Raw genomic sequence first — 12,445 nt, 5'->3', positions numbered from 1 at the left:
TTAGTTCTCACTTCTTAGTGGGATTGACTATTTTTTGTTACTGCCCGTATTCTTTCTGTGTGAAATGCTTGTTTCTAGTTCTTGCCTTTTTTTCAATTTCAGGATATGGAATATTATTTTTCTTCTGGATTAGTAAGATAACATGTATTTAGGATATATTAACCTTTTGTCAATATGCTGCAGATAAGAAATACTTTTAAATTAAAAATTCTATTGAATGTAATTTTGTAAATACTGGAAAACAGTTATCTAACCAGAAAATAAGAGGAGGGGTTATCTTGATTGTCATCATTTTGGTTGAGTGGATGACTTCATATTCCTCTACTTAATTGGAGTAGTTATTTTTAGATTGTGACCTGTTGTACTTGTCATTTTTAGTTCGATTGTGACATGTTGTGTCTGTCTTGACAGGCACAGCTGCTTTGGAAGAAGACGCACAGATTCTGAAAGTCATCGAAGCTTATTGCACAAGCGCCAAAACACGGCAAACACTTAACTCAAGTAAGTTTTATAGTAGTGGTTCGTTGTTTTGGTGTGTGTGGTTTTTGTTTGTTTGTTTGTTTTGTAAATCACAGTGGGAAGGAAACTGGGCTGTGGGGTCCTGTGCACGGCCCTCTGTGTGCTGCCTGAAGGGTCCTTAGTGAGTGATGCTTCTGTGGTCTAGGCAGGTATAGGATAGCTGGAGCCTCACATCCCTAAATCATTGAAAGGGTCTGAGCTGTCAGTAAAATAACTGATTTCTAGAGAAGGTTCCACTGGGAAGCCTTTAAGTATAAGGTGCTGCCAGAGTTTATGAAGCTTAGAGAAGATGTATTTAGATATCAGCGGAAGATTCATTCAGTTCAGTTATTTAAGCTACTTAAACTATTGGTGTGGTATTGGGATTTTATTTATTTAATTATTAGCTTTTTACAATTGTTGTTAAAAATATAAATCTAGAACAAGGTTTCTTTTAGTCCACTCCCTTTTTTTAAATGATTGCATTTAAAAATTTTTGAAAGTAGACACAATTTATTAGATTTCAGTGCCACTGAATTTGCCTGCATCTTATGCATAATGTCTTAAAACCTTAATCTATTGTGAGAACAATAACAAGTGGGCCTTTCTTTTTTTTTTTTTTAAACTTCCCCAGCATTTGAGGGTGGAGTGCAGTACAGTGGGGGGTGGGGCAGATGGAGTAAAGTATGTGGTTTGTTCAGAAGAAAAGGGGACAAGTTTACCCTCTGCTGGTGCTGGGGCCACAAGCATCACATATCCTTCTGTACTGTTGTTTCTTAGGGCTTTTATTTTTTAAGAACTGGATGGTTTATATATTACTTCTGGCATAAAAACTAGTTTTTATTCAATTTTCTGTGTTTGGTACCCTTTCCACCCTGACATTTGACAAATCACTTATCTCTCCTTCATTTTCATTACCTGTAGTATGGTGATTAGAATCAGTGTCCTGTCCTGTTTTTAAACTGAAGATGGGGGGGAAAAGTGGGAAAGGGAATTTCAACTGCTTTAGCTTTTGTTAAAGATGAAGATAGGACTAATAGGGTTAAACCCCAAGTGGCATTTACAGATCATCTAGAAACTTCCTGTGGCCAGTACATTACATATCCCACCTGTGACATTAAGACTTTTCCCCCCATATTCTCACTGGTGAAAATGTCTTTCGTAGTGACTAGCCAGCAGAGAAGGAATAGAAATGGAAAGGTCTGAATGTGGAGTGCATATGCATAAAATCAGGCAATCATTTGTAAGTCCAGATTATTGTCATTTAAGATATTACATACAGTTTCATATATTTGATGAGATTGTGTTATAAGTAATAGGCTGTAAAATGTCAAAATGTTTTTGGTTTTGAATTTGAGATGTTAAAGAATTATTCATCTCAACTTCAGTTATTTGAAATACAATTTCAACCTGATAGTCTCAGGTGACTGGACTAGGCAGTATGAGTGTTATGTATGTTTTCTGTGGGCGCTGCATTTCTTCATCCAAGAGACAGTGAGTGCCCTGTGATGTGCCTGTGGCCTTGCTGCTTCTGGCTGCCTCAAAGGAATGGCTCATCGTTTGTGCAGATCTTTCCTTATCACATTGCTTTTATTATGTGTTTCCATTTCTCCTGTGCAAGAAAAGCATTGGACACTACATTGATTTTTATATTTAACGGCTATTATGAGCCAACTCATATATACAATCATATATGGCCTTAACCCAAACATTCTTAAGAACAGGTCGGATAGGAAATTGACCCTTTGCGCTTGAAAGGTGATTTCCTTGACACATTTGGAAATGGGATCAGAGTGAAAGCAGCTCTTTTCATATTAAATTTTTAGTGAAGACAGGATGTCATCTAAAATTTAGCTCAGTTCCGTATACATTTAGATGCCATTTACAAACTAAACATCTTGGGTATTAACTTCTATCTCAAAGAGATAATGACCTTCACAGACTATAAGTATTTAGTTGAAGAAATCCAAACTAGACTATTGCTTGTTGTTACGGATTTGGAATGGAATTACTTTGGTCAGAAGCAGGAACAGGATGGGACCAGTGGTTGCTGTCTGTGCCATTCCCCAACACAGAGGGGCACCCTGGTTCCCACTGAGTGTTTCGTTCCAGAACCTTTGTCCTGGTCCATTCCAGCCTGCATGTCTCATGCACAGCTGCCTGCCCAGTCATTGCTCACAGATGCCAACCACTCATGGGCTTATTTCTGTTCTCCCATTTTGCTCCCACTTCCTCCTGTTGTCCTTCTTTTAACATAGTGGCACTACCAGTTCACATCGCTCTTCCTGCCAGTAAAAGGGTCTGCATCAGGGTGGATAACACCTGAACTGACATGGCTTCCCACTTTATCCATATCCACTGGCTGAGCGCTCTAAGGAGTGGACATGCGGGGTGATGGGAAAGGGGCAATGAGTGGGAAGCGGACCCTATTTAATTCCTTTCTCCATTCTGAAATTTTTACAGTGGTTATAGTTCATAAGGTAAGTTTTAGACCCCCATCATTAAGATGACTTCTGGTGACTTATAGTCTGACAAAGAGGTAGCTGAAGAAGTAAGTCAAAAGTCCTTTGAAACTATTTTGCATTCAATATCCACTTAATGGATAGGAAACAATTTTTAATTAACCACACAAATGGTTCCTTTTACAAATAATGTCCTAAATGAGGTTATTTGTCAATAGAATGTGGAATAGAATTGGTTACTTGTTAAATGTCTATGAATTCATTTGTACTAGTAGATCTGGGCTTAATTTGAAAAGATTTAACTGAGGACTTAATAGCAATGTTTTTAGAAAGGAACAATTTGGAAATAATATTGTGCTTTAGGTTTATTTAAATAATAATTGTTCTGGTTTTATTCTAAGGGTTGTGCTAACTTTGTTATTAAAACCCAGCCATAAATAAGGAGAAGTGAACATTGTTGCCATTTTTTAACAGTATTTTCTCTTTTCCTTCTTTTCCCATCACCTTTTGCTTTTATTTTCATGTTTTTGGTTGTGGCTCTTCCTGTCCGTCCTCCTTTTCATCTCACCTTTGCCTGTCACACCTGTCACTCCATCCCACTCCCGTCTTAGCATGGCAAGGCACTGACCTGATGCATAATCACGTCTTGGCTGATGATGACCAATCAAGTCTAGACTCCTTGGGTCGTCGCAGTAGCCTTTCTCGTTTGGAGCCTTCAGACCTCTCGGAAGACTCTGACTATGACAGTATATGGACAGCCCATAGTTACAGAATGGGTTCTACATCTCGTAAGAGCTGTTGCTCATATATCTCTCACCAGAACTAATGCACTTCTGAGCTTTCTTAACAAATGCTTGTTGTATCGCAGCCTGCTTTTCTTAGATGTTTTCTTGCTGTTCCTTGTCTCTTTTATGTGATATTTTAACAACTTTTGAGAGCGTTTCTGATATTCCCATTGTATTTTGTGGAGGCATAATTGCCAATTCAAGTATCCATTTGAAGTTACTTACTAACTGTTGAAGGAGATGGTGAATTCACACAGCCTATATCTATGGGTTCTTTTCTCTGGATAGTGGTGGTTTTATAGCCCAAAATGGTTTGGTTTTTTAATTCTCACTATAGCAACTGTCTCATTTCTTTTTGGATACAGCTATATGAACACTTTTATATTTTATACTGAAACCATACAGGTTTGTGATCTAAGTGCCAGTAACACGGAGGAGACTCTGGCCTTATATATAGGATTCTAAATTTTTTATGTATAATGGACACCCTGATCAAGTAGTTGTGGAGAGAGAAGAAGGAAAAAGCATGCACAAAAGTACTGAGAGTTCGTTCAGACAGCGTGTTCTGAGGACTCCTGGGGGCACTTGGCGACCATGAAGAACCATGTGTTGGTGTGGGCTTTGAGCCTTGGCAGCACTGGAAAGCTTGTCTGCACCCTACAGCTCTGTGCTTGTCAGTGTGCCACATGTGCTCTTCCCTGTGCCCCCATTTGCCCGTGGGGTGTAAGTTTTCCTCTGCAAAGTCCAAATTATTGTCAGAGTTCAGACACGGTCATTACACCAAACTTTCCTTAATTGGAGTAATTTCTCTTAAATGGCACTTAGCAAGCCTGTGCCACTCTACCGAAGGTTTAAAGTCCAAACTCTGAAGCATTGAGCCTCTGAAAGTGTAGATTAGAGTGCTTTCAGAGAGAGGCATTTTAGTGTGCTTAAAAAGGCGAGTGCTTTGGCTTCAGTCACAGCCTGGCTTTCACCCTGACATTCATACTTATACTGCCTGTGATGGACACATTGTTTGTTTTCAGCAACTAGCTGCAGTGAATCTCCATTTACAGCAACCCTATCCTATGTAACCCTCATTCTTGATTGTAATGGGGTATCTGAGTCTATTAAAGACTTACTGAGTTGCCATGTAACTCACTTATTAGGAAAGCTCAGATTGGGGTGCAGTCCCCCATTTTCCTGGGATTTGTTGTAAGGAGATTTCACTGGCATCACTCAAGACTAATTTCTGCTTCAAAAAGAACTGAATGTGACATGTTGCATTCAGTTGTAGCATCCAAATCCACATCCGGCCATTGCTAGAGGGGAGGAAGTGTGTTCTCTCCCATGCATGCTATATCTGGTGTTAAAATGTGACCTTAAGGTTGTGTTTTAAGTATCCATTGAAACCAGCTTCAGAAAACAAGATGCCATAATAAACTGGGAATAACATTTTTTCCTTTCTTCAGGGTGGCTGTAATTCCAGGTGGCTGTGAATTCTCTCTTCCCTCACCATACCTCCTTCACCAAACCCATGTATTCAGTGTTCTGATCTCGTTTGCACAGAGACAACTCTGATACACTATGTCATTGTTTCCTGGGAGCTGGGTCCTGTTTCTCACAAGCCCAGAGGTGCTAGTGAACTCCCGGCAGTAGCATATTGCTTAGAAAATCAGACAGCTTCAGCACTGCATGCAATGGGGTCATTGGGAAAACCGATAATTCTAAGTATCTGTTTTCAAGCTTATGACATCTGGAGATTTCATATTTTTATATCAATTAGTATAAAAAAGTTGAGGAGCAATCATTTAAAATTAGAGCTCAGTATTAACCCATGGTAGAGATGGAGTTTAATATATGTTCAGCCAAATAGCAAATGGAATTTTTGGAAAGCTATAACTAACTACACAGTTCATATGCTTACTCAATATCATGCAAGGAATTTAGAAGCAATTTTGTTTTATATTACGTAGAGAACTCACCTTTTCTGATATGAATAGAACATCTTTTTGTTTGCTTTGAGACTATAATTGGTGCATTGGCCTCGATGCCTTTGCCATGCCTTAGTAAACTTGGGTTGCCTGGGTCATTTGCTATATACCACAATTGAAATACAGTTGCTGCACTTAGATTTTTCTGTAACACTAGTATCATTTGGGTTGTCTAAATGAGTTTCATTTTCTATACACCAAAGTTTTGACATGTTCCCATTATTCCTGTTTGTACCAGTTAAAGCCATTTGATGATGATTCTTTGTTGATGCTAAGATCACTGCACAATAACAACCTGATTTTTTGTTTGTTTGGATTTGTTTTGAATGTCTGGCACCATTAGTTCTTGTGACCTGGTTGGAAGTAATAGTGCCACAGGCCTGAAAACAGTTCTTGTGTGGCAGTGGTGATAAGGCGTCCAAAGGGCCATGTTTCTACTTCTGTGGAACTTTAGTCATGCTGAAATAGTATTATATGCTTATACAGTTCTGTAATATCTATGTGTACAGCTAGTATTATAATGAAAGGATGAAGAATCTGGACTAGAAAGTAGGGTTAAGCCATTACCAGGCCTTGTTGCAAATGGCCTAAATGGTGTTCCCATTGAATTAACACTTGCCACAAATACATAAGCTTATATTGTGTTTTGCATAAAATTGCCAAACACAGTAATGTATATATAGTGGTATAAGACCTGGGAGAAATTTATATATTGTGCTTTTTATCTGTGAACGGGAAAGCCATTTTTAGTGGGTGACTGCCCTTTGAAGACTCAGTTGGATGTATACCTGAATGTTGCATTGTATTGTACAGTATCATGTTATTGTTTGTGGTTGCATATGGCAATGAAGTGTTTGTTTTATAAAAAAAAAAAAAGACGTCTGTTATGTACAGTTGAAATAAATTTTGCATTTGCTAGCCTGTGGCTTTTAATATTTGTTACATGGGGGTGGGGGGAGTAGCATAGTTTGCAGTTTAATATGATTTGGCTGTTCTCATGAACGTTGTCTTCCAAAGAAAGGCCAGGCAATAGAACACATTCTATCTGCCTTAATGGAGAAGCTCTCACTTTCTTAGGTTAAATATGTTCTAAACAATACAGGGCCACTCATTGTACATTTTTATTTCATCTATTTTTCTTTAATTTTTCAATCACTGGGAAGTTTGTCTTAAGAATGGAGCATCTCATTTTTGTGTGTTTTGTGTGTGTGTGCGTGTGTGTGTGTGTGTGCATAAATAGAAAAAAAACGCAACTTTAATGCTTTTTTATACTAAGGTCAGTTTTTATTTTTGTTTTTTAAAGTGCATGCCCAGTTTAGTAGGAAAAGCAAAATGAAAGGAAAAGAAGTCCCCGTGCCATTGTGGGGCTAGGCCAAGGTGCAAACAATCAACAAATGCAAATCATTCTCTAAAGAGAATCCTCACATTTCTTTTCCTAAGAAAAATAGAGTCTTATAGCCATAAATAACAAAGTGGCATTTTGGAGAAATTTTATGAAGTAGATTTTTAAAAGTATAATAATTTTTTAAAATATTTTTTTATTGATTTCAGAGAGGAAGGGTGAGAGGTAGAAACACCAATGATGAGAATCATTGATTGGCTGCCTCCTGCATGCCCCCTACTGGGGATTGAGCTCACAGCCCGGGCATGTGCCCTGACCTGGAATCAAACGTGACCTGGTTCGTAGGCTGATTGATGCTCAACCACTGACCATACCGCCCAGTCCAAAGTGTAATATTTTACTTCATTCTGGAAGTTATTTCACTTTTGGTTGTGTATAAGTAGATGAAGATATTAGAAATATGAATTTAAGAAGTGAGTTTTGCTACAAACATACTAGACTGCTGGCTAGCTAGGCAGATATGTTTGTTATTTATTTATTTTTTTATATAAACTGTTTCTTGGCTTTTGGTGGAGGCTGACTCACTCATGTGTACACACACACACACACACACATATCATGCTCATGCCCTGGATTTGTGTTGTCAGATCAGGCACCAAGGTAGTGGTCTAACAACCGAGATGATTGTGCGCTGGGGCTTGAGTCCTACTTACTCCTGCTGCCTGGGCAAATCATCTGTTTATAAAATGGAAGTGTCAGATCAATCGGTGTTTCTCAAATGAAGGCCCATTTGGGGTTCTCTGAATGTTTTAGGAAGCAGTGTTCTAAGTGTGTCTTCAGCTTCTGGATTACACCTCTGAGTTGCCTCCAGGGGCCCCAGTGCCTACTGTCTCTCCAGCTGTGTGGTGCAGAGTGACCCCTGCTGGTGGCCGTGTGGACCTGTCACTGCCTGTTTGCAGCCATTGGCGGCTGGATCCCAAGCATGTGCAGATCTCTTTGGAGTCCTCAGGTTTGGTAAATGCTGATTGGTGCTAAGTATACATTATTGTTTCCTTAGCTTCACCCCCTGTTGAACAACTACAAGACCAACCAGCATTTGTGTGTATGTATCTATAGACAGGATTTTAGGCTAGTCGAGCACTCTTCAGATTGTTACCTGGAAAGATTGATGCTGAAGAAAAAATGTTTAGCACGCAGACGAATTTAGGAAATGCTGAATTAAACTCCAACAGGCATTTTTACTGCAAACCTTCTGAAAACCTTAAAAATGCTACATGTACCTTGTGAATCTCTAAGAAGTGGCTGTAGCATTCAACATTTTCCAAGATGATGTGTTGTGGAAACCCCTATTATCACCTGTAAAATACAGATTTTGGGAAACACAGGTTTGAGTATGCTGGAACCATCATGAACCTGTTCATCTGTGTCTCAGACCTTTTCGAGAATTTTAAATAAAGCAATAGAACATTTTTGGTGGTTCTGCTGTTAAATTGTTTTTCCAAACTAAGTAGTTCAGGCAAAACATGCTGCAGTACCTCTGAAAATATTTCAGTAATCTTGGAGGTAACTTGTTAAATCTGTTTACTTTCTAAAACTTTGTTCTTAAAGAAATAGTCAACTTACTTATAAACCTGGCTGGAGAATATCCCTTTATTGTTTTGTTGAAATACTAACATTTTTTCAGTTATTTTAGCAAAATATGTTATATTGAAACTAGGCAAAATATTAGCCTCCCATGGATTTCTGTTCAGGAAACAAGTAATCTTCATTAACAAACCTCCTGGCTCATCATCAGACCTATAAATGACATTTTTTTTTTTTTTTTACATTGGCATGTTTCAGGAATATAGCAGCTTAGTACATCTGACTATAGCAAACTTAACATTTTTTTCTGTCTTAGATATTTTTATTTATTTTTAGAGGGAGGAAGTGGGGGTGGGGGGAGAGAAACATCAATGTGAGAGTAGACATAGATTGGCTGCCTCCTGCGCACCCCCAACCAGGAATTAAGCCCACAAACTGGGCATGTACCCTGACTGGGGATTGAACTGGCAACCTTTTGATGCACAGGAGGACACCCAACCAATTGAACCACACTGATCAGGGTTCAAACTTAACATTTTTATAATATATAGTTGCATTCTTCTTGTGTGTTTTAAGTGTATTTAAAAATCAGAACCATGTCATGCATGTACAACCGTTCTACAGATTTTAGTTTCTCTGATTTAGTTATGCTACGTGATGGAATTTAAAGTTTTTATCTTTATGATTTCATCTGGTAAGAGAGATTTATAAAATGTAATTTTTAAGTTAATCCTCAGGACAACTCTGCAGCGGCGGTCAATTTTGTTCTTCTATTTTACCAGTAATGGAATGTGGTTCAGTGGTTAAGTGAGCAGCCTGAGTTTATTGAGGACTACCACTGACGGGTGTGAGTGCAAGTGCAGATGGTCCCAGCCCCTCTTCAGGACAGCGACTGCTGTCTGGCCCCTTTACAAAGTGGATATCCCTTGTGATTCTGTCTTATGTTATTTGAACGTTTTAATGCTGGAAAGAGTGTAAATAGTTTGCCTAGGAAGCTAGAAGGTGTAAAAATAATTATGCGTAGAATTTAATATTCCCTCAAGTGCTGTTGTATAAAAACATTTTTAACCTCTTGTCTCATTAATCCATTTGAAGGACTGTTGTATTACAGAACTGAATGTGACAGGTAAACAACTGATAACTGTTTTGATTTGACTAACTCAGTCAAGAACTGTTTGGACTCAAAGCAGATACCCGTTGGAAAATTTATGAGCCTTCTAAATTGTCCTATGTCATCAGTTTGCTTCTCTTCACAGTGCAAATTAAATTTGTTTTCTACATATCTGAATCTTTCTGAATCTTTTTCTCTTTTTCTAGGAAAATAGCACATGAATTAACTTCCTTATAAAAACATGGGTAACGTTTACATTTGTATCAGAAGCACCGGATTTTCCTCAGCCTTAAGAATTTTTGAGCTGGCTTGTATCCCTGTACTTTCTCAGTACTTTGTTTCACATACCAGTTTCCTTCTTAAGCAGCATTTCCCCAAGTAGCCCAGGTTTCCAAACAGCCTTCCCTACTAACCCAGAAAGGCCTAGAAGACACGCCACTCGCCATGGCAAGTAATTCTCCAGCTGTGCAGCTCACTGTGTAAAAGGGAGTCTGTGGCCCTAAAGCAGGGTATGAGTGAAGCCACGCCTCCCTCTGCCTGACAGTGACCAGGTCTGCTGGATTTGCAGCATGGTGGGAACACGAAAACGCTAGCAGCGGGTCCTCTTTGAAGTGGTACTTGATAAACCTATGTACAAACATACTTCTATATACCAGTTTATTAAGTAAGGCTTGTGACAACATTCTAAGTACTGCATTTGATTATAACGTTGAAGTTATTCTCAGCGAACATAAAGGCCCTTCCCTTTATTGGTGTAAAAAAAAGATACGTATAGAAGCTTTGCTGTGGAACGTAAGATAGAGCGTGATTTTCTTACCCCTGAGGTAACAAAGAAGGATGTCAGCATCTCAGTTTTGTCCTGTTCTGGATGTTGCGGTTTCCCAGCGGCTTGTATTTGGTACCTTTCCTCGGCTGTGAGACTGGGCAGGAAGGCTTTACAGATGTCCAGCTGCAGCCGGGAGGCTTGGCCAAGGCCCCGAGTCCCCTTCCCTGTGGCATGCTGCCGTGGGAATGGCAGAGGTACTCTCTGGACATCAGTCATGTTTTATGCGCCCTCCTATGGAGCTTTGACAGTAATTGTTAATCTTGTGCCATTCATAGCAGTAAAAGCTTACATACTGGTGGAAACTGTTCTTCAAAATGAAACTGAAAACATTGGTGTTATGCTGAACATTCCCATGATACAAATATGTACAATAAGTGCCCTCTTATAATTCAATGAACTTTTAGGAAGGCAAGTCAAAGATAAACCAAGAAAAATAAGATCAAGCAAGTTACGCTGTGTAATTAGCGTATGTCAACATCAAAGGTATTTTTTAATGGAGAAATGTGTGTCACATTACCATTTGCAGGTGTTTGTTTCTCTGTAGACCATATCCTTCCGCAATTTGCATTTGATATTTTTCAGAAATACAAATGATGTATGTTATAGTGTTATACAGCCTTTGATATTATTTTAAGATTTTCTTCCTGTATCCTTAAATAAGATTTGATTCTCTTTTTTCTCACATTTTAAAGTAAATATTTGAGTTTCTCAGTTAATTTCTAAAGTACCTATTTTGTGGCAAACATGTATGGAGACACACTGTCATGAGCCAGCGGTTGTGTTGGGAGCTCGTTAAGTGCCATAAACTTGTCTCTGACATGGTGAACGGTTTACTTCTAGGGAATGAAGAGTAGTTTTCATAAAAGAAACAATAAATTCCACTTCTAAGCCATATGCCATAATAGCTATATTTTTAACTGTCACTGTAGAGTTAAATGTTTTAATTGCCAGTTTTTTAAATTTACAAACACTCAGGGTATATGTACTATATAGTCTGACATGTCTTTTTAAGATTCCTGGAATAATACAGCTTAAGGTTTCATGGATTTGGATATTTATTCCAAAATACCCAGAGTACTGTGGGCAGAATCTTTAACGTACTACCTGCGGGAAAATTCTGGATTTAACAGATCCGTAATCCAGATTTAGAAACGGAAGCTTAATAAATTAGAAAAAGGCTGTTTCCTTTTTTCTGTAATGCTTTAGGCATGAAAAAAAACTGGGTTCAGTAGACAGAGATGGAGAAAATTGGTAAAAGTTGCCCTTCCCTATTTTATCTAGAAAGTAATTCATGTGATGCATAGTCCCTAGAATTTAATGTTAATATTTAGATAGTGTTAATATAGTGAAATTGTTCTTAGCTTTGCTGTGGTATTCACCTTGGGTATTTTTTTTTTAATGATGATAGGTTCACGTAAAGAATCTGCTCCACAAGTTTTGCTTCCAGAAGAAGAAAAAATTATAGTTGAAGAAACAAAAAGCAATGGTCAGACAGTGATAGAAGAAAAGTAAGATGTATTCCAGTATTAAAATGCAGGCATGTGGGTGTGTGTGGAAGGGGGTGGTTTGTGGAGGGCATGGGTGTGTGTGTGTGTGTGTGTGTGTGTAGGGCTGGGGGCATGGGTGTGTGTGTGTGTGTGTGGAGGGCTGGGGGCATGAGAGGGTGTGTGTGTGTGGAGGGGTGGGGGCATGAGGGTGTGTGTGTATAAGGGTGGGGGCATGAGTGTGTGTGTGGAGGGCTGGGGGCATGAGAGGGTGTGTGTATGGAGGGGTGGGGGCATGGGAGGGTTTGTGGAGGGGTGGAGCCATGGGTTGTGTGTGTGTATGGATAGGGGCATGAGAGGTTGTGTGTGTGGAGGGGTGG

The 12,445-nt window shown here is 39.0% G+C and overlaps 1 protein-coding gene across 2 annotated transcripts in view; it reads left to right on the top strand.

Moving 5' to 3' along the window:
* ARHGEF7 (Rho guanine nucleotide exchange factor 7) overlaps window positions 1-12,445 on the top strand; it is a 132,175-nt gene that overhangs the window by 115,623 nt on the left and 4,107 nt on the right. Inside the window, exons 18-20 of one of the 2 annotated variants that reach the window (XM_081085158.1) lie at window positions 412-501; window positions 3,572-3,748; window positions 11,990-12,089. In XM_081085158.1, coding sequence (XP_080941284.1) covers window positions 412-501; window positions 3,572-3,748; window positions 11,990-12,089 — 367 coding nt within the window. The remainder of the gene's footprint in view (window positions 1-411; window positions 502-3,571; window positions 3,749-11,989; window positions 12,090-12,445) is intronic. The other variant, XM_081085159.1, reaches the window with a different exon arrangement.

This window comes from Myotis nattereri (assembly GCF_964212035.1).
Source record: "Myotis nattereri genome assembly, chromosome: 2".
Taxonomy (NCBI): Eukaryota; Metazoa; Chordata; class Mammalia; order Chiroptera; family Vespertilionidae; genus Myotis; species Myotis nattereri.
Note: the sequence above shows the minus strand (reverse complement) of the source record. Positions and strands in the feature narration are given on the sequence as shown.